This window comes from Lissotriton helveticus, chromosome 4_1 (assembly GCF_964261635.1).
Source record: "Lissotriton helveticus chromosome 4_1, aLisHel1.1, whole genome shotgun sequence".
In the NCBI taxonomy this organism is placed as follows: domain Eukaryota; kingdom Metazoa; phylum Chordata; class Amphibia; order Caudata; family Salamandridae; genus Lissotriton; species Lissotriton helveticus.
In genome coordinates, this window is record NC_136063.1 from 1,584,798,040 (window position 1) to 1,584,820,797 (window position 22,758).

The 22,758-nt window shown below is 49.0% G+C and overlaps 1 protein-coding gene across 2 annotated transcripts in view; it reads right to left on the minus strand.

Moving 5' to 3' along the window:
- CDK13 (cyclin dependent kinase 13) overlaps nucleotides 1–22,758 on the minus strand; it is a 777,929-nt gene that overhangs the window by 370,605 nt on the left and 384,566 nt on the right. For both annotated transcript variants that reach the window (XM_078688204.1, XM_078688203.1), the window contains exon 7: nucleotides 20,996–21,166. In XM_078688204.1, the coding sequence (XP_078544330.1) occupies nucleotides 20,996–21,166 (171 nt within the window). The remainder of the gene's footprint in view (nucleotides 1–20,995; nucleotides 21,167–22,758) is intronic.

Sequence of the window (22,758 nt, forward strand, 5' to 3'; positions counted from 1 at the left end):
CACCTTGAGACATTGCTGGTGAGGCAGTGAAGACGCTAAGCATTTTATGTCTGGTTTTTTTTTTACAGAATAAGTAGAACACAGAGTATTTTAACTTTCCAATTATATCATCACTGAGTTTCTTCTCTTTACTTTCTAATCTGAATAATTCTAACTAATGCACAAGGGCGTAGGTCCATTCCTGTTTTGCAACCTATCCACCTCTTTATGTAAAAGAGACCAAAAAAAATATATAAATGAACCACCAATCAGATTAGCCTCAACCCCTAGAACCCTCCTGGGAGAAGCTCAGAACCTCAGATTTTCATAGCTGTTGTGTAACCAAACCACTGAAGATGGAAGAGGCTGAGCTTTCCATGGGGAGGCGGGTGGGTGGCATGGGAATCTATGAAAGTTTCCAATACTGGAGAACCAAAGTTACAGGTAAGTAACTTGTTCTCTTACTCCAGTATTGGAACTTTCATAGAGTCCCATGCTTGTATCAGAGTAGCTAGTAGTTATCCGCACAATTTTTTAAACCATGGCTAATATCAAACTGGGAACAAAGTCCTAGTAAATATTTCATAAATACATTTTCAATGGTCAATAACATACTTAGAAACTTCAGGAAACAAACACATGCGGTTCAGAAATGTGGCAGAGCTGATAAAACAGTAACATGGAAGGAGGGATGAAAGGGAAGCTCACCACTACTGAAAGAGGTTCCTCAGGACTGCTTGGCCGACTGCTGTATCCCACTGCGTCGCAGAATCCAGGCAGTAATGCCTTGTAAACATATGTGTACTGCTCCAGGTCGCTGCACAGCAGATCTCCCGGATAGAACACCAGCAAAGAGGCCTGTAGAAAAAGACATCGCCCTTGTGGAATGAGCACAGACTCAACCTTCCAGGGGCTTGCCTGCTGCCTTGTGACAATACTGGATAGCATTGGTAATCCAACTAGCGATCCCCTGCTAGGAAAGGGGAAAACCTTACGAGTGTCACTAAAAGACACAAACATTTATGAAGACTTTCTGAATTCTTTAGTTCATTGAAGATAGAACTTTAAGCACCTCTGAATGTCCAGAGAGTTAAGTGCTTTCTCTGTTGGAGTAGCTGGTTGAGGGTAAAAAAGTCTTAAGAATTACCGGCTCATTCAAATGAAAGTCCGAACTTTAGGCATGAATTTTGGGTTAGTACATAGAATCACTGTTCTTTTTTTGAACTGTAGAAAGAGTTCCTGAATGGTGGAAGCCGGCATTCCTCCCACACGCCTCGCAAAAGTCAATGCTAGAAAAGCGCTTCCTTCCAGGAGAGGAATTTCAACTTTGCTTTGTGAATAGGTTCGAAAGGAGGGTTCATAAGCTGGGGGAGAACCAAGTTCAGATGCCAAAGAGGAGGAGGTTTGACTGGAGGGAAAACTCTTAAAAGTCCCTTGAGCAACTGTTTAATGATCCTTGCCGACCCAAGGGAAGGGACTGAAGACGTGTGTCTGAAGCGAGAAATTGCCGCCAGATGCACCTTGATAAAAGAGTGAGCCAGTACCGCTTTTGCTAATGATAGAATGAATGGAAGAACTTCATGCGGCTTAGATTTAAAAGGATGGAGGCCGTTGTGCTGGCACCAAATACAGAAACGCTTCCACTTCAATCTGTAAGTCTTATTTGTAATTGGGGCTCTTACCTGAGAAAACACCTCTTTACATTCTGTTGAGAGATTCAGCCCAAGAAATTCTCGCAGCTCGGAGCCATGCCGAGAGCTGAAGAGACTGAGGATCCAGATGCCAGACTTGGCCCTGGGACATCGTAAGCAGTGAAGGAATCCTGCCTGCATAGAACCTGCATTTCTAGTTCTTCGGAGTGGCAAAGAGATCTATGGAAGGTGCGCCCTGTGAGAAAGTGGCTCTATGTGTACTGGACCAAAGTAAGGTACAGTGTTTATAGAGTCCACAATCCCCAGATGTATAACAGAGGTTAAAGTCAGGTGTGAGCTTACTCTCTAAAGTGGTAGCTTGGTCTAGCAGTAAGGCAGTACCAGAGGACAATGTAAAGCATTTGTTGTAGACACTCAGTCAGCAAAAGGTTTCACACACTCAAGGACTGGACTCCAGGCCTATTGTTTTAATATCAAAAGATATAGTTGTTTTATTTTTAGAACTAACAGGTATCAAAATATGATTTTCTCGATATGAGCACTCTCAGATAATTACTTTGCAAAGAGGCAATAAACTTTGAAAACACAATAGGTACAGTGGTTGCAGTAGGCAACACAATTCTAAACACAATTTAACATTGAGCTCAATGGGTTTTTCTACATAAATGCAGCTGATTACTTTATAGATTACTTTTGTAACTCCATGACTGGATCCTAGATTCAGTCCTGGAGTCTAAGCTGAAAACAGTTTAGTAAAAACGTTTTAGTTATTGCAATCGTTTTTAAAGAATATAAAGGTATTTTAAAAGTTGACACTTAGAAACTTTTCAGTGAAAAACTAGCAATGTTATCCAATGGAACGAAATTCAAGTCATAGGTAAAGTAGGTTCTCATTACTTTTGCAATCCAGTACTGGACTCATAGATTCAGCACTGGGGTCTTTACCTATGACAGGCAAGTAAATAAGTTTAGTTATTGGTACGATTTTTAAGGAATATTTTAAGTTTTCAAAAATAGACAGAAGAAATTTAAGAGGAAAGCAGAAAATGGATTCCTATGGAGAAAATTCAGGTTACTAGTAAACCCGGTTAGGATTGCTTTTGCGGTTCAGTACTGTGCTACAAGGTACAGTACTGGCTTCTCTCCTGATCACAGGTGAGTACTTCAGAATTCGGTATTCAGCTGATTTTATAAGAATATTTTAGAGTTTCAAAACTTCACACTTCAAAGATTTTTCGAATCAAACCAGTCAATGTTATCCTATGGCAGGAGAGCAAGTTATCGTTTTTCAGGTGAGTACTCGACTGGTGAAGTTAAGGTTCTGGGCATAGACTCAGGGGTCCCCCAGGGTCAGGTAGGTACAGTTCATACACCCTCAGTGGCACAGGGGCAGCCGGGTGCAGAGGTAGTTAGGCCCAATGTTATCCAATGCGAGGCAGGGGGCCTTCGGTTGGTGCCTGCTGGCTACCAGGCCACGCGGCTGTGGAAGCTGGGCTCCTGGTCACTTGCTCAGGGCAAATGGGGATGTACATCAGGACAAAGGTTGCACTGCCAGGGGCACTCGGGCGGCCGGGTACAGGGTGCCTTTGAGCCGTCGGGAGATCAATGTTATTCAATGGAGATCTTGACAAGGGAACAAAGGCTGCAGGCTCTGGGACGGAGGATCTTCTGGTGCGACCAACACATCGAGGGGTAAGTTGGGATCTTGGAGGATAGATAGGCACCCAGGAGTTGGGCACAGGGGGCCGTGGGGTGCAGGGTGTCTTGAGGTCGGGAAATCTTACCCCCAGCTAGTCGCAGTTGGAGGGGTCCCTTGTCCTGAGGCTGCAGGCGTCGTCGGGGTCGTAGAGGAGGGTCCTTGGGAACTGGATTCCAGGTTAGAATCGCCGGAGGACGTCCTCAGGGTCTTGATTCACTCCAGCACAGGCCAGGCTTGGCGGGTGCAGAGTGTGCAGGGTTCGCAGTTCCGGGCTGATGCCAGGGCTTGTTACTTGCTTTGAGCAGTACCACTGCTCGTGGAAGACCCAGGTAGTCAGTCACAAGGCAGTCAGGTCCTCCGGGGTTTGTGAGGTTGCTGGCCACTGGAGGCGCCGGGGTTTAGCAGGAGAAGATTCGAGGGTCGAAAGGTCGTCAAGGTTGGGGCCAAATCAGTTGGTCTCTTTTTAGCAGCTGCATGGCAGGTCTTCTTGTTCCTTGTTCTTTCTTGCTTCAGAATCTAGATCTAAGGAAGAAGGTTCTGGGTGCCCCTAAATACTAAATTTAGGGGTGTTACAGTTAGGGCAGGGGCCAACGGGTCCCTGTCCTGGGGTGGGTACACCCCCAAGCCTGTTCCTCTCCTGTGGGAGGGTGGCAGGAGCCTAGCTGTGATTGGGCAGGGCTCCCCATCTTCAAGAAGGCCGGAGCCCGGAGTCAGGCATCACCTCGCCTCTCCCACCTGAGGGGTGGAGTTGGCACAGGCTGGCACACCCCCCTTTCTGACGTAGGATTTCTAGCCAGAGTGGGGGTCAGAACTGGTGGGGGGCAGTTGCTGAGTAGAGCAAGTGGTCTGGAGAAGCTCACAAAGGTGGAATGCCTTTGAAGCTTCCCCAGCCCATCCTGGGGGAGGAGGCTTGGCACTTCGTCCCAGGATGTGCATTGTTGCAGGCCCAGGAGAGCGGGGGCTCTCCACCCAAGGGTCCAGCAACAGGTCTGCTGTGTGGCAGCCTAGGCAGCCTCTCAGACAAGAAGTGGATTGTAGGTTACGGTTCAGGGGCATCTCTAAGATGCCCTCTGTAGTGCATTTTATATTAAATTCCACACTGGCATCAGTGTGGGTTTAATGTGCTGAGAAGTTTGATATCAAACTTGTCAGACTTCAGTGTAGCCATTATGGTGCTGTGGAGTTCGTAATGACAACCTCCCAGCACCATATACTCTTAATGGCATCACTGCACTTACAGTGCCCAGGAATGTCCCTGGGTACTGTAGGGGCACAGGGCTCCTGCACCTGTGTCCACACCACTGGCATAGGGCACCCAGCTAGAGGGGTGGCTGATGTATGCCAGGGCAGTGGGTTTGTGGGCATGGCACACAGAGATGTGTGCTATCTCGACTCTTTGTTTAGTTCTGCACCAGAACACTCAGCCTGCAAAGGAAGTGTGTGTCAGGGTACAGGGCCCCTAAGGGTGGCACAATAAGTGCTGCAGCCCTTGGGGGTCTTCTCTGGTCACAATGCCCTGGGTACCAAGGGTACCATTTACTAGGGGCGGACATGTGGCCAGAGATGCCAATTGGGTTTGGCTTTAGTACAGTTTTTAGGGAAGGAACACAGACCCTGGGTGTGAGAAGTTGGCCTGATATATGATGCTCACTAGTTCTAGTGATCACCTTGTATCAGTCCAAACAACCCTTATGGTGATTGGTTGTAAGCCAACCTTATAGACCAGCTATCCTAATGGTAGCATGGACAAAGCAGTCTTAGGCTAAACTCTTTTGGCATGTGAAGCCAGCTGTTTTACCACAATATAACCCCTTGAATACCAGATGAAAGGACATCACACAGGTTGTTATGAAAATAAACAGTATATTTATTAATAACAACAACTCTGAACTCTTTATGAGGTCAGAGGGCTAAGCACATGACAATCTCTTACGAAAAATACTACAAGTTGCACAAAATTACAATGGTGCCCTAGGGGCACGACAAACCATATACTAAGTAAGTGGAATGTGAGAGTAGATAAAAGGAATGGAGCTGTCCAGAGGCTGTAGGATCGATGGGAGCACGCTACACTAACTTCAAGTAAGTAATAGGAGGCCCACGGAACGCGTGTGCAGAGTGTGAACTCACACGCGAGATGCGTAACAACGTCTATGTAAATGTAGTATACTTGTAAAGCGCACAGCTGCCCCAGCAACGGGGCGTCCCGGCGCTGTATAACTCTGGGGAACCCGTCCTGGCTTTCCCTGTGGGATGGTCCCTTGCTGGGAGTCCCCAAGGTGGAGCCAGGCATCCCCGGAATTGGTGGGGCCGTTGTGGAGATTAGGCAAGCTAATGCCCAGAGTTGCCGAGTGGAACCCCTGATTAGAGTAAGCACCGAAGCGAGAATTATCGAGTCCGCTGACCAAGGTCCACGACCCTGCCGCGTCGGGAATTGAACCCTGGTCCCAGGCTGACTTCTGCTCTCGGGCCTGCCGCCTCTAACCAGTGAGCCACACTACTCCACTATGGACAGTACAGTTCAAGTTAAAGGTGAGTACGGACAATCCTGACTAGGTAGGACAACAAAGACTGTGGAACTGGACACTAGGACAGTTAAACTACCCTTGAGCACCGAAATGCTCTCGTTACCTCACCCACGGACTGCGGGTGCACAGGTGTCAAAGTGCGTCGGGTTCTCGCGTTGAAATCTATGGAGCCTGAAAGAAAAGATGCTGCAGGCGACCAGGAGGAAGATGTCCGGTGTGATCCAAGGGTGGATCGGTGAAGAAGAGGACCTGAAAGCAGAGGGGACAGTGTTCAAAGTCACTAGCCAGTGACCGGTGTGGAACCAGGAAGGAACCAGGTGCTGTCGTCGCGATCAGGTGAAGAGTGGACGCTTGACTCTGCAGCCACGTGGACCAGGAGGTGTCTTCGACGACCAGGATGGAGGCACGAGCTGTCCCACGTAGGCTCTCGCTGTCGGCGGTGTCGGATCCGGGATTGGAGTCAACAGGCCTTGGCAAAGGCAACCCACGCGGTGAGTGGAAAAGACGTCTGGTGCGGACTAGGAGAGTCCGTGGTGCCCCTCTTTTGGAAGGGAGCAAGGGCCAGTCTGGAGCAACCAGACCAGCAGCAAAGATTCAAAGGTTCGTCGTGTAGGAGGCCACTAGCCAGCCGGCAAGTGACCAGACAACGCGTCGAGCAGCAAACAAGCAAAAGGGCCCCACGAAGATCTCGTGGATGCTGGAGGGCTGATCTTCGGTGCAGGGGCTGCTCGGGGCCGGGGCTTCTCAGTCCCCAAAGCACTTGGTCGAGTTTACCTCGGGAGTCGTGCTGGAAGCGAAGTGCAGGTTCGTTCAAGATGGCCGGTCCCACGTGTCTTGTCGCACCCACGGGTCTCAGCTTTGCTGTAGATGTAGGTAGAGGTCGGAGAGGTCTGGGAATCCGGGTCTCGTCGGGCTCTGAAGTCTGGATCCTCGAGGGAAGACGACAAAGTGAAGCCGCTTGATGGTGCCTGCGGTTGCAGGGTGGACACTCCTTGCCCACAAGGGAGATTCTTCAGTCTTCTGTGGAGCAGAACGTCGAAGGCCAGAGTTTCTTCTTGTTGAATAGTTCAGGATAATCTTATTTGGAATGGGACCAGCTCCTACCTTTATTCTCCTAAAGGGGGCTGCACTACTGACTAGGTCCCTCCCCTGGGTGGGACCAGGAAGGGGGGTGGCTACACCCCCTATCCTTTGTCCGGTTTCCCGCCAGAGCTGGGGCTGGGATGCCCCAGCAACTGGATTGAACCGGTGTATGCACAGGACACCTTGTGAGCCCCAGGCATGTCTCATTCCTTTCAGGCCTATCCTCCCCAATACACAAAGTCCTGTCTGGGGTGGTGCTAGCACCTCCCAAGGCAGGAAGCCCTTTGTCCAAGCCATCCTCGCTGGAAGGACTCCCAGCAGCAGGAGGTCAGACTTGTGTCTGTGGTGTTAGCATCCATTTTGTGATGCTGAGGCTCGAGTTAACTTTAACCGGGGTTCACAGTTACATACATGTCGTGTCCCTCTAGAAGGGTGGAATGCTACCCCCGTCGCCAGAATTCGTGAAGGGGTAGTATTCCAAATCGTATGACACCTTACTCGACATGTTTTGATAATGTTATACCAGAGTTAGCATTTAACCGCGAGGTTGATAATGCACTTAATAGCATATGGTATAGCGTTATCATGGAACAGCTATTAGGACTTGGTTCCGCAAACTGCAAACGGGCTCAGCTCATGCCAGAGCACCATCTCACATAATTCCAAGCACTCTGCCTTCAGGATTGATAAGGCCTTCCATAGGAGTGACTGATAGGAATATATGAGTCCATTTTAGGGTTAGATATAGGTATACTATATCTACAGCAAAGGGTGTTTACACCACCTTGCCCCAGCTGTCATGCAGCCAGTTGTGTCAGATTTAGATGGCCAGCCAGGGGTGGCATAATACATGCTTCAGCCCCTGGTAGGCCCTGGATACACCTATGCCCTGGGTACAGGGACTGATAAGGTGGCCCAGTACCAATTGGTAAATGCACCTAAAGTACATGGTTGTCAATTTAGAGAGAGAACAGCTAGGCTGTGGGTCTGATTAGCAGGTCCACAGCCAGGGAAAGTCGTAAACCAGTGAAGCAAAAAGCAAAAATCTGGGGTGACCATAGGATTGCAGACCCCACTCTCCTACACTGGGTACCTGATTGGCAGGGACCCAGGGCTAACCAAGGAAAAGTGCATCAGATATCAGGCAAAAAGTGGGGGGTACTGCAACAGAAACTCACTTTCTCACACGTCCCATCAGTGATAAACCTTCTGTAGAGTGAAGTTGTCCAGTTCCCACTCGTGGCTGACCGACAGTCTGCTGAGCGTGTCCGCTGCTTTGTGGAGGACACCTGGAAGATGTTCCGATCAGATTGATATCTCTTGCTGAATTGCCCACTCCCAGATAGATTGGGCTTCCTGCAACAACAGTAGAGATCTGATGCCTCCTTTGTTTATATAATGCATGGCCGTCGTGTTGTCCGTATATACAAGAACTGTCAACTGTTGTATTCGTGGCAGAAAGGCTTGCAAGGCTAGGCGAGTCGCTCCGAGCTCCAGCAGATTGATATGCAACAGTCAGTGCTGAGGCTGCCATCGGCCGCTTACATGAAGGACACATTTGAACTATACGACCAGGGAAAGATCGCCAAAACGCTAGCAGAACTCAGACCGAACAACCACTATCAGGACCCTCTACCGGCAAAGTGTGTAAGAGAAATCAGCCACACCCTAATTCCTATCTGGACTGAGATAATAAATGCTTCACTTGCACAAGGGTCCCTCCCTGACTGCCTAAAAACTGGGCAGGTAGTTCCCATCATCAAAAAACCGACAGCGGATGCATCAGACCCGAAGAACTATCGACCAGTGACCAACATCCCTCTACTTGCCAAACTTATTGAGAAATGCGTGCAGGGCCAACTGAGTCAGCACATCGCTAAGTTCTCATTACTAGATGACTGCCAATCAGGCTTCAGAACTGGGCATAGTACTGAAACGGCGATCCTGCATATTGTTGATGATGCCTTACAGGCCCTAGACCAAAATCATGCATGCCTACTGATCCTATTAGACCTATCATCAGCATTTGACACTGTAAATCACGAATTATTGATGACCAGGCTACGTGACAGGATGGGCTTATCTGGAAACGTACTGAATTGGTTTAACTCCTTCCTACAGAACAGGACACAACTATTCCTAGTCAACCAAGTTATCTCCTCCCCGTGCCCGAACACAATAGGGGTCCCACAAGGCTCAACGTTATCCCCAGATCTATTCAACTTGTATGTTGAACCTCTCACGGAGATTCTCCGTAAATCAAAGATCTCCTATCACATGTACGCAGACGACACGCAAATATATATGAAGATCGCCTGCCGAGATGACATTGACCTAATGAATGAAACATTAAAGCGAGCGTTACAATGACTAACAGCTAATCATCTAAAACTTAATGCCGACAAAACAGAATTCCTACTAATATCACCTGGAAGGAGTCAACCAGAAGTAAAAGATTGGACTAAATTGGTAACTGCTCTGAACTGTACTCCGATTCTAATCAACTCAGCTAAATCTCTAGGAATCACATTAGACCAGAACCTTGACATGAAAGACCACATCAACACAATGGCCAAGAGCGCCCGTTTCCACCTGAATTATCTAAGAAAATTGAAACCCTTTATCTCAGAAGCAGATCTAAAATTGGCTATCCAATCTCTGGTGATCTCGAGAATTGAATATGGCTGCACCACGTTAGCTGGCCTACCAAAAACATCTACTGCACCACTGAAAGCCTGCCTCAACACCGCGGCAAGACTCATCACGGGAACGAGGAAATTCGATCACATATCTCCCCATCTAAAGGCACTAAACTGGCTACCCTACGAAGCGAGAATTAAAATGAAGATGGCCTGTATTACCCACAAAGCGGTTCACTACAGCACGCCTAGATATCTAGCCAAGAAAATTAAGCTATCGGGAGGCAACAGACCAACGAGAAGCGCCAAGGAGCTGCTACTACGACCGGCCTTCTTCCGGAAGAAAAAGACCTATGACCGAGCATTCTCCGGAGCCGCCCCCAGAATCTGGAATTCACTCCCTCCTAACATCAGGGTGATTCAAAACACTGTAAAATTCAAACGGGAACTCAAGAACCACTTGATGAGTAAATACCCTACATAGAGACACATACCGACCATTAGTATGAACACTCTAGACAAATAAGATCGGACTCATCATCAATATTCTGAAGACCAATGTGACAATTACAATGACATGATCAAACAGAGGCTACACACCTTAAGGTCACCTCATATATATGTAAACTCTACACTATATCTCACAACCATAATGATATAATTCTCTACCCCACTTGGTTTATCTTTTTAATTCTTGCCTCAAGCTATACCTAGCCAACCCATATTGCTGATTATTCATGTAACTGCACTGATAATACTATGTAACCCTACCTCAGCCAAACCTGACGATATGACTACGACACAAGCCAAGCCTATGCACCTCATAAGGCTAATGTCACAGGCATTTGGAATATATATATATTTATTTAATCACCCTGATATCATATCGCCTACTACCTCATATATGTGTGTTATCATAATCTGCTACTATAATGTCAATCTGTAATTTGTAATCTTTTTATGTTTTTATGTTTCTATGTTTTTATGTTTCTATGTTTTTATGTTAAGCGCTCTGATACCCACGGGTCTTGTCCGCGCTATACAAAACTCTACAAACAAATAAATAAATAAATAAATAAATAAATAAATAAATGAAGGTCTTGTAAACACAGCTCCCCAGCCTTCGAGAGAGGCCTCAATAGTTATGTGTGGAGCCGGGGCTAGCCTGAAAGAGACACTGAGAAATGTTTTCTTTGGTCATCCACCATGATGTGGCGTCTCTCATGGCCTCGGTAACTGATACCTTGATGTCAAAGGATCCATCGACTTGGCGCCACTGCAAGTATAAATCTTCCTGGAAAGAACGCATTCGTAATCTGCAGTGAGGAATCAGGGGTCTGCATGAGGAGATGGAACCCAGCAGGGACTTGTAGAGGCGAACTGAAAGTGACCTTTTTAACAATCTAGAAGCCATAGACATTAGCTTCTCTTGCCTCTCCAAGGTCGGGAGAGCCTTGTTTACGGATGTGTTTAGAATGGCTCCCAGAAATCTGGCTGTCCTTGAAGGTTGGAGAGAAGAATTCTGCTCATTGAGTGTTAGGCCGAGATTGGCAAACAGGTGTGTACATGTTATGACTGATTTTTGTGCTGCCTGTTTGGTAGGAGCTTTTAGCAAACAGTCGTCCAGGTAAGGGAAGACTTGAAGCTTTTGTTTCCGCAGAAAGGATGCTACCGGAGCCAATACCTTTGTGAAGATCCGTGGAGCAGATCACAGTCCAAAGGGAAGAACCCTGAATTGAAAATGGCTCTTGGCTACTGTGAAGCGAAGAAACCTCCTGTGAGCCGGGTGAATGGGTATGTGACAATAAGCGTCCTCTAGATCCCCTGAGTTGAGAAGTCGAAGGATGTCCTGTAGAGAAACAGTCCGAAAGGATTGTTTGATGAGATAGGTGTTGCGCTCCCTCAAATCTAGTATAGGGCGGCACTTTTCTAACATCTTCCGTCTCAGGAAGAACCCGGAGTGAAACCCCTTTGAGAGATAGGGACCGGTTCTATAGCTCCTTTGAGGAGCATTTGATGGACCTCTAACCGTAGCAGACGGAGATGTTTCGATACCGTGGCGCGAGTTGGCTTGGATGGTGGTGGTGGTTGGACAGACTCCAGGGTATGGCCATAATGAATGATGCTTAATACCCAACCTTCCGATGTTATTTGCTACCAGTTGCCGAGGAAATATGAAACACTGCCTCTCACTGATGACACAGGAGGAGAGGGGGCAGTAGTCAGAGCCAGCAAGCCGCTATTGGCTCTTAGAGTGGTCTCTGCCCTGGCGACCTGGTCTTCATCTGTGTTCGAGCGAGAGAAAGACGAAGACGATGGATTCTGCCATTAATTATAGTTCAGCCTGTAGGATTGTGACTGGAAACCATACAAGGAGTAACGCTGTTGTTGATAACCTCCCCTATATGGAATATGCTACTTACCAGTATGCATCTGTTCTTGGCATGTAGGGCTGCTGATATTTATATCTATGCATAGATCGCCGCCTAGTGTTGGGTCCGGATGATTGCACATTGTTGTCCTGGAAGAGTCTTCGAAGTATCACGAGATAGGTGGCTCCTCCCCTGGACTACAGTGCGCATGGGCATCCCCTCCATGCTCAGATTGTTTTTCGCCATTGTGGCAGAGATGGAGTGTGATATAGTAAGTGATGACCATGCGTTAGTATAAGTGTGAGTGCTACAGCTGCGACAGGCACCGGGGAGGAGGGCGGGCGATATAAACATCAGCAGCCCTACTTGCCAAGAACAGATGCCTACTGGTAAGTAGCATATTCCGTTCGAGGCATGTGGGCTGCTGAATTTATATCTATGCATAGAATAAATAGTAGTACCCTCCTTATTGGCGGTTGCCCGTGCCAGCTGCAGCAGTCTGAAAGAGAGTTCTGAGAACAGCCTGACCTACAGCAGCTTGCTGTTTTGAGTGTGCATCCACGCAGAAGTGTTTGGTGAATGTGTGTATGGTGGTCCATGTAGCTGCTCTACATATGTCCTCTAGAGGAATGTTACCTAGGAAAGCCATGGATGCCCCTAATTTGCATGTGGAATGCGCTCTTGGGGGAACTGTTAACGTGCGTTTAGCCTTTTGATAACAGATCTGGATGCACTTAACAATCCATCTGGCTATAACTGATTTAGAAATTGGGTTGCCCTTGTGCTGTGGAGAGAAGGCAACGAACAGTTGTTTAGTCTTCCTGAAGTCTTTAGTCCGGTCTATGTAATACAGGAGAGCCCTTTTAACATCAAGAGTGTGTAGTGCTCTGTCAGCCACTGAATCAGGATTTGGGAAGAATACAGGTAGTTCGATAGTTTGGTTAATGTGGAACTGTGACACTACCTTGGGCATAAACTTGGGGTTGGTGCGGAGCACAACCCTATTAGCATGAATTTGGATGAAAGGCTCCTGAATAGTGAGGGCTTGCAGCTCGCTAACTCATCGTAGCGACGTAATTGCGACCAGAAACGCCACTTTCCATGTGAGAAATTGTATCTCACAAGAGTGAAGAGGTTCAAATGGCGGGCCCATGAGCCTGGTGAGGACTAGGTTGAGGTTCCAGACTGGCGAAGGTGGGTGTCTTGGAGGAATGACCCTTTTTAGTCCCTCCATAAAAGCTTTAATGGCTGGAACTCTGAAAAGGGACAGGTGCTGTCTATTTTGAAGATAAGCCGCCATTGCAGCTAAATGTATCCTGATGGAACTATACGCTAGATTACACCTGTATAGGTGCAGCAAGTAACATATGATGTTTTGCGTGGAAGCATCAAGCGGATTTATGTCATTATTGGAGCAATAGATAACAAAACGCTTCCATTTTGCCGCGTAGACGGCCCTGGTGGTAGGTCGCCTAGCCTCCTTTATGATGTCCATACAGTCAGGAGGCAGGTTCAGGTAGCCAAACTCTATGACCTCAGGAGCCATATTGCTAGGCTCAACTGCTGCGGATCTGGGTGCTGAATGTCTCCATGGCTCTGAGTGAGGAGACTGGGTGTGAGTCGTAGGCGCTGGTGGGGAACCACGGAAAGTTCTAGGAACGTGGTGTACCACACCTGCCTTGCCCACGTTGGAGCAACCAGGATGAGCGTCATGGAGTGTTGCCTCAGTTTGCGTGCTACCAGCGGTATTAGTGGTGCCGGAGGAAAGGCGTACGCAAATTTGTTCGACCAGTTCATCCATATCACATTGCCCTGAGACTGCGGGTGTGGGAACCTGGCGGCGAAGGTGCGGCATTTTGCGTTTTCGTGTGTGGCGAAGAGGTCTATCTCTGGATGACCCCACTGCTGGAAATATGGTTGGAGCACTGAGGGATGCATCTCCCACTCGTGCATCTGATGGCTGTGTCTGCTGAGCAGGTCCGCTATCTGGTTGTCCTTGCCTGGGAGGTGTTCCGCCATGAGGAACATGTTCCTTTGAATGGCCCACTTCCACATGCTCTGGGCTAGATGAGACAACTGTGGGGAGTGTGTCCCTCCCTGCTTTGGATGTAATACATCGCAGTCATGTTGTCCGTCCGGATCAGCACGACTTTGTTGCAGAGATGCAACTTGAATGCCTTCATTGCCATGAAGATCGCCATCAGTTCCAGTAGGTTGATGTGCATCTTCTGCTGTTGCGGTGTCCATAGTCCCTGCACTGTATAGTGGAGGACATGCGCTCCCCAGCCCTGGAGAGATGCGTCCGTTGTCAGCACTATCTGTGGTACAGGCTCTTGGAACGGTCGACCCCTGCAAAGGTTGTGTGTGTTCCACCAATGCAGAGAGTTGTATGCACGACCGGTCACCAACACTAGGTCTTTTAGCTGTCCTTGAGCCTGGTTCCACTGGCGCGCCAAGCATTCCTGAAGCGGACGCATGTGTAGTCTCGCGTGGGGGACTATGAAGATGCAGAAGGCCATCATGCCTATTAGTTGCATGAACACCTGCGCTGGGAGTGAGTGCTGTGGCCTGAATCTTTGAATCAACACTTGCATGCTGTTGACTCTCGCTGCGTTTGGTTGCGCTGTGGCAGCGAGCGTGTTGATTTCCTCGCCTAGGTACTGCTGTACGTGTGCGGGTTGAAGATGGGACTTCTGGTAATTGAGCGAAAATCCCAGACTGTGTAGAAGGTGAATTGTGCGGGACATGTGGTCGGCACACTGCTGGGCTGACCTTGCCTGTACAAGCCAGTCGTCCAGATACGGATAGACATGGACGTGTTGTCTCCGAAGATGCGCGGCCACTGTTGCTAAGCACTTCGTAAACACTCTGGGAACTGTAGTGACCCCGAAAGGCAGGACTTTGAACTGGTAATGCTGGTTGTCGATGGTGAACCGGAGATATTTCCTGTGGCTGGGGTGAATGGGAATGTGGAAATAGGCATCCTTCAGATCTAATGTTGCTAGAAAATCTCCTTGACTGAGCAACGGCAGAACTTGCTGCAGCGTGAGCATGTGAAAGTGTTCTGACAGGATGTATTGGTTTAGAGGTCTGAGGTCTAGAATGGGCCGGAGAGACCCGTCTTTCTTTGGGATTAAGAAGTACAGTGAGTACACCCCTGTACCCTGCTGTTCTAAAGGCACGAGTTCTATGGCGCCCTTTTGCAGCATGGATATGACTTCCTGCTGCAATAACTGCATGTGCTCGGCGGACATAGGACGGTGCCTTGGGGGTATGTTGGGCGGGGTGGAGGTCAGTTCTAGGCAATAACCATGTTGTATAAGTTGTCTCACCCACCTGTCCGTGGTAATGCTTTCCCAGACCGGCAGGAACTGCTGGAGTCTCCCCCCCCGACGGGTGTTATATGGTCGGAGGGCAGTGACAAGGCGTCACTGCTTTTTAGCGGCGGAGGATCTGGTATTATTATTGCCACGTCCTCTGCCTTTGCTGCTGTTCCCACGGTATCCACCCCTATTGTTCTTGTTATAGGTGGTTGGTGTATTGAGCTTGTTGTGACGCTTGTCCTCTTGAAGCTCCCCTGTTACCGGAGCGACGAAAGGACTGCTGAGACTGCAGAGCTCCCATGGATTTCGCAGTTTCAGTGTCCTTCTTAATCTTCTCAAGAGTGGTGTCTACCTCTGGACCAAATAGGAAGTCAGGGTTTACTGGTTGATTGAGCAGGGTAGTTTGGATCTCCGACTTAATCCAGAGATGCGGAGCCAGGCATGCCTCCTGAGCATAACACTAGTGTTTATAGCCCTAGCTGCTGTGACGCCTGCATCCAACGCGCACTTAATGGACGCGTTGGAGATTAACTTCCCTTCTTGTATAAGCATTTCTGCTCCCTCCTTATAAGCATCTGGCAGGTGTTGCAGTAACTGCTCCAACGTGTCATAGTGTGCCCTGTCATATCTTGCTAACAGGGCTTGGGTATAGCTGCTACACGTTTTCCAGAGGCCTCCAAGATCTTGGATTCTTTGTCCGGAGGAGGAGCATCACCCGTTGTCTGAGAGTTCGCTCTTTTGCGAGCATTAGCCGCCTCACCCGTTGTCTGAGAGTTCGCTCTTTTGCGAGCATTAGCCGCCACTAAGGAGTCCAGTGGGAGTTGGCCCTTGATGTAGGTAGGGTCCACCGGCGCAGGCCGGTACTTCCTCTCAATTCTTGGGTTCACCACCCGTGCTCTAGTGGGCTCTTTAAAAATGTCATTTGCATGTTTGAGCACCCCTTTGAGCATAGGCAAAGTTTTGATAGACGTTTCAGACGTGGAGAATGTATCAAAAAGAAAGTCTTCTTCCACGGGGTCAGCGTGCATATCAACGTCATGGTTATGTGCCGCTCTTTCAATCAGCGCGTTGAACGCAGCAGTATCTTCAGTAGGCGAAGGCTTGATAGCATATGAAAGAGTATCAGGGGTGGCGTGCGGGTCAGCAGGGTCCACAGTGTCAGCCCACGGCTGGGACTCATCTTGATCAGTATCAATGGGATAAGTTAACTGGTCCTCATTGTACCCTCCTTCCACATCCTCAGTGACATTTGTGGGAGAGTAGGTATAGTCCTGACCATATGATTGCATGGGCTCAAAAAGTATAGGAGAGGTGGTAGAGTCTCTTTTTCTTCAGTGGTATCCTATAACGTTCCAGAGGTGCTTCAGGCCTGATCTTACGCTTGTAAACGGCGAGCCGACCTGATTCGGAGTCTATGTATAATTTCGACTGGCAGTCGTGGGACGGTGGCTGGAACACAACGTCTTCTGTCCGAAGGCTGAGTGTCCGCAGCGACCGACGTCGACTTGAAGATCCAGTAGCCTGTGTATGTTGAACAGGTTTATGCCGTGCTGTCGGGGGTAGTCCGAACTTGATCGGCGCCGGACTGACTGCCTTCGATGGAGGCGGTGTCTTCGATTCGACCGACTTCGGCGGTTCTGTGCGTTTGAGGCCTTGCGTCGATTCGAGCCGTTGTTGCGCTGCAGGCACGCCCTTGTGCTTCGACGCGGCAGGGTCTTTCGATCCGACTTTTGGCTTCGGGTCGAAGGCCTTGACCAACAGCGGCTTCTTCAACTTCGGATCGATGGTCTTTTGGGCTTCGAGTCCTTCGGAAGAGCCGCCATCTTTGGAGTCGGAAGTCGACATCAACGGGAGCGTGACGTGCTTCACTGTAGACACAGGCGTAGTCGATCCGATCTTCGGTTCGACGCCCCCTTTCGACCCCGAGGGGTTGATCGTACGTTTCGACTTGGGAGGTTCCGAAGTCGTCGAGCCGATGGTTGTTTTAACCAGTGTCGGTTTCGATTTCGTGTCTTTTTCTTTCGGTTTTGATTTCTCCACCGAGCGTGGCCGATCGACCGAGGGCTCTTAGGAAATGTTCTTAGTCGGGCCTTGAAGCGGGACTAGAGAACGGTGTTGAAGATCTTGGCTAAGGCCTTCCGGCGATGCCTCGACCTGAGCCACGGAAGAGTCTTCATGGACGTATAGTTCTTCTTCGTCCTCGTTGTAGGTGGAGTCCGGCTCCGACGCGGGATCCGAGTGCTCCGGATCCTCTTCATGTACATATTCTTCTTCGTCACCACCGAAGATGTTTTCCGGGTCTGGCGCCGTTTCTCGCGCCGACTGTCATGCCGTGCGTCGAAGACGGAGAGTTTTCTTCGACCTGAACTTCGAACAGGCCATGCAGCTGGCCTCGTCGTGGTCCGGTGAGAGACATTTGTTGCACACTGGGTGCACGTCGATGTGTGGATATTTTGAGTTGCAGACGGGGCAGCGCTTGAACGGACTCCGTTCCATTGTCAATCGTCGAGGGGCCTTTGGTGTCGAAAGGCAAAAAGTCTTCCGAAGCCTAGTTCAAAGAACTGGAAAGGTAAAAGGCACCGAACGAAAGACAATACCGACGCCCCTAAGGCCTTTTGGCCTCGAAAAAGAGTATATTCCGAACGTGAGTTAAGAAGTACATCCAAACCCAATGGCGGAAAAAAACAATCTGAGCATGGAGGGGATGCCCATGCGCACTGTAGTCCAGGGGAGGAGCCACCTATCTTCGTGATACTTCGAAGACTCTTCCAGGACAACAATGTGCAATCATCCGGACCCAACACTAGGCGGCGATCTATGCATAGATATAAATTCAGCAGCCCACATGCCTCGAACGTAGAGTTACCTCTTCCCCCTCGCTTCTTGCGGTACTGCAGAGTCCTCAAGGATTTTGCTGTTTCTGTATCCTTCTTAATATCTTGGAGCGCATCATCCATATGTTTTCCAAACAGCGTTTCCCCATCAAAAGGCATATCCAAGATTTTATTCTGGACTTCCAGGCGGAACCAAGTAGACCGTAACCAGCCCTGTCGACGAACAGCTGCTCCAGCCAAGGAGCGAAAAACAATTGTTGCGATACCAAATGCACAATCAATGATTTCCGCCAATTTTATTTCGCCCTCCTGGAGAATCTTTTTAGCTTCTTTCTTTTCTTCTTCCAGCAACTGATCAAGATATGGGGGTAGGTCGCACCCCATCTGGCGATCGTATCGTCCAAGTATGGCCAAAGAATTAGCTGCTCTGACCAGCAGGCTGGACATAGATGAAAATCTTCTGCCTACATTATCCAGACGCCTGCCCTCTTTATCTGGAGCAGTGGTAAGGGAAGCTGAAGGATTTCTAGGTTTCCTCTGGGCGGCCTGCAAGATGACTGAGTCCGGTCTAGGCTGGCTGGTCAAACAGGCTGGGATATCCTCCAGAGCCTTATATTTTTTAATCCAGGCGAGGTAGAACTGGAATGAGCGTGGCTGGATTTTTCATCACCTTTAAGCCTTCATCCCAAACATACCCCACAATTGGATTTGACTGGACCAATTCCTTATAAGGTTCTTTAAAGTCATAAAGGAAGCACTCCGATTACACTTTGGTCATGGGCAGGTCGAACCATTTGGCGGCTCTCTCCATTAAGTTATGTAAAACCCCTTTATCTACAGAGGGGGGAATCAACAGGAGCAGGAGAAGCTAAATCTGGAATAACAGTCATCCCACTCCGCATCTGGATCCGGTATCGTGACGTTTCCTTGGTCGTCGTCAGAAGTGTCATCCTGGACGGTAGGCGCAACAGGTGGAACATCCTGCGCTTCCAGCATTGGCGGAGGCTGTGGTAATTGTGGGGCCACGGGACGAGCAGGAGGAACAGTAGTAACCGGCACTCCTACTGGAGGCTGTATTGCAAATCTATTCCTGTAATCCAAGAGTATAGCTTGTAAGTCTGTCAGTAAGGAGGAGGGCATTTGGATCATCTCCTGATGATGTTGAGAGGAAGCACCATACTGTTCAAAATCCTCGTACTCACCTTCAAAATCAGTGTCCTGGCATTCGACGTGTAGCTGAGAAGGGCTATCAGCATAGCCAAAAGGTCCTTCCTCCTCATCAGATTCCTCTTCTTCGAGGAGAAGTGCAGGAGGTAAACGAGTCACCCTCCTTGGCGAAGTCATCTCCAGTGTGATTTGATGTTTTTTGAGCAAGATCGAAAAATGTTCAACAGTCAACAACAAGGAAAGAATAGTCGACGAAGAAATCATCGCCGCCGATGCCATCGTCGTCACACTCGTCAACCTCCTCGACGTGGTCTTCGTCGATGATACAAATACCACCGGTGTTGAACTAGTCAACACAGAGCCCGGTGCCAGTACCAGTGACGAGGAAACCACTGTTGATGGTGTGAAATATGGTGTTTTCATCGACATAATCGATAACTGTGTTGTCAAGTGAGTCTTTTTTTGATGATTTTACCTCAGAAGTCAACGATGATGGCTTTCTGAAGGTCTATGAAGCCGCAGGAGTAGATGTTGGAGACAGAACTGGATTTCCTCTCAAGACTTACTCCTTTTGATAGCCCTTCCCTATCCTTTACACCTTGGTGAGGAGATTTGAGAGGAGACTAAGCCCTTTAGACCCATTAGAGGTCTTTTTCAAGGCCTTACCAGGGCGTTTCTCAGAAGGTGAAGCAGAAGGTCTACCACTTTTTACAGACCTTCTGGAAGAGGTCGCAGAAGAGGTTTCGTCGCTGTCACTGGACACTGGCTCCTTTCTTGACTTTAGCTTCTTGAGCCAGGTCAAAAGACGCCGTACACGGTCACGCAAAGTCTTGGGAAAAAAGGTGCGGCATATGTTACAGTCTGCAGCCTTATGGTCTGGGTACTGACAGTAAATACAATCTTTGTGCTGGTCTTCAATGTAGAACCTCTTCTTAGCACAAGTAGCACATGCTTTAAAGATGGCATTCTTCTCTTTAGCCGACATCCCGAAGAAGTTGTTGTAGAAAAAACTGTCGAAAAGGTTGTAGAAACAAAGTTCTAGGAAAAAATTAGCAGAGCTCAGTGGAGATTCCCTTGCACAATGTGCAGTAGAAAATCTGAGGTTCTGAGCTTCTCTCAGGAGGGTTCTAGAGGGTGAGGCTAATCTGATTGGTTTTCATTTTTCTTTTTTGGTCTCTTTTACAAAAAGAGGTGGATAGGTTGCAAAACAGGAATGGGCCTAGGCTCTGTATAAGTGATGGTTTCTATTGCTATTTTATGAATACCGGGGACTCCCATTATGATGACGGGAAATGATACAAGCATGGGAATCTGCGAAAGATCCAAAACTGGAGTAACCCAGGGAATTAAAGACTTAGATTCTAGTTAAAAGAACTCAAATTCTAATCGGACAGCTGGAAAGTCATCTTGGAAGCATCACCATTATGTTTGCTTTTTTTTCTAAATTTAAGGGCATCCATAAAAGTCATAAAAAAAGGAAGCTTCCCGTTCATGCCAGATAAATGGGCACCAAGCACTCACCATGTATATTCTAAAATGATAAGCCCTACTACTGTCAAGCTTGGAAAAAAACATTTCTGGAAAAAGCTGGTGAATCTTTGGAGCATGTTAAATAAAGGGGGTGCTATATGTTAGAGATAGTTGTAATACATCTTAGATAAAATGGTTAATTGCACAAAACATTCACTGACCCCAATATGTCAAATTCTAAGTAAATACCTTTATCAGTCTTAAAATCCACAGCATCTTCTTTATCTGTCACTATTTCTTTCATGTTGATGATGCTCTGATGGGTCAGTTGTCGGAGGATCTTAATTTCTCTTATAGCTGTTATTGGAAAACCTTCTTTTTCATTATCCAAACGCACTTTTTTCAGTGCCACCATTTCTCCTATAACAAAACATAAAGTATATTAAGTACACAGGATAGCAAACTGAAGCAATGTTTGCATTATTGAGCTTGATACAGATTTCAAAACTTAAATTCTAAAGGCAGCGTAGCTAGGCTGCAAACGGAGTAAGACTCACCATGCTGTGTCTCTGCACCCCCACAGCTGGCCAAAGCTGATCCTGTAGCATCGGGACCGGGAAAATGCCCATCAAGACAGCTCCAACCCTCCTGCCGCTGTCTGCTGCAGTCTGATGTGCCGGGGGTTGCCAGACCCGGCTGGCGTCTACCTGACAAGCAACCGCCACTAGAGCTGCCATCCTGAGGTCCGCTGGGAGATCCCCTGCTGATCCTGGGAGTCCTCGGCGGACTTGCTCCCAGTCTCCTTGTAGCGGCGGGTCAGGAGTGGCTGGGGGGGTAAGGATGGTGGGGTGTAAACTGGTCCCTGCTGCCTCCTCCCCTCCGTCTCGGGGGGGATAAGCCTGACCGCAGATTCGAACTGACTTGCACTGCCATTTTGCCGCTTCGGGCCCTGGTGGCGGACCCGCGTTCCTCTTGTGGCCCCATGCGAGATTGTACCGGGGGGCACTGCTGAGCCACAACGCAACACCCCTGCCTTCTGGGGAACAGAGAGGGGCCAACTGCATTACAGTGTGATGTGTGCCACTGAAGCGAAACCAAAGGGCCTGGACTATTTGTCTCCCGGCACCCTGGGCCTACTACGGTGGTGCGCGTTGCACCCAGGAGTCCATCTCCTGCGCAGCCTGTGGACTACGCATGGACCCCACTCGCTGGGCCCAGCCCTGGGAGGCTTGTTGATCGGGTCTGCTACCTGATTTGGAGTGCTGCACTCCCCCCAACTGCCCCCTAGGATCGCCCCATATTTGGGAGTGCCTTCCCATGGCACCTCCCTGGCAGTGGCAGGGAGCATACAGACCTACTAAGAAGAATCACACAGGCGGGCGTCGACTGAAGAAGGGACTTCACCACTAAGGTAAGGGGCGATCAGCCGCAACGCCGAGCAGCGGGCGTCCTCCCCCACCCCAACATCTGAGCTAGGGCCTAGCCTTGCTTATGCACCCTTAGGGCAGCCTTTGTTACCTCGGGCCCGACTACTGAAACCCCTGTTTGACTGCCCCAGGGACGTACTGGTCCTGCAGGCTGACGTGGCCTGGATTTCCATCCAGATTTCCATCCGGGGTCTTTTATCTGCCCTACCTCTGCCTCAACTCACTGGGCAGCACAGAGGACATCTTGCTGGACACCCCTTTGCGCACCTTGATCCTGCGGTCTCGTTGGGGAGATGGTGTTCCCCTTGGAGACCCAAGGGGCATGAGTTATCCAGGGAGGCCATCGCTTCAACACTCCTCGAACTTCTATGGGTGCTGGGGAAGCCAGGGGTACCACACTCAGGAGGGGGTACTCCCACAATCTGATAGGCGCAAGAGGGCCATCCCTTCCCCATCCCAGAGGCCTCCCAACCCTACGACCAGACAGGAGAGACGACCTCGGATCTGAGCAGGGCCCCAACCCCTACGGGGCGCCTGTCACGAGTGGGCAAACCCACAACGAATGAGCACCTACCCAGACTATTG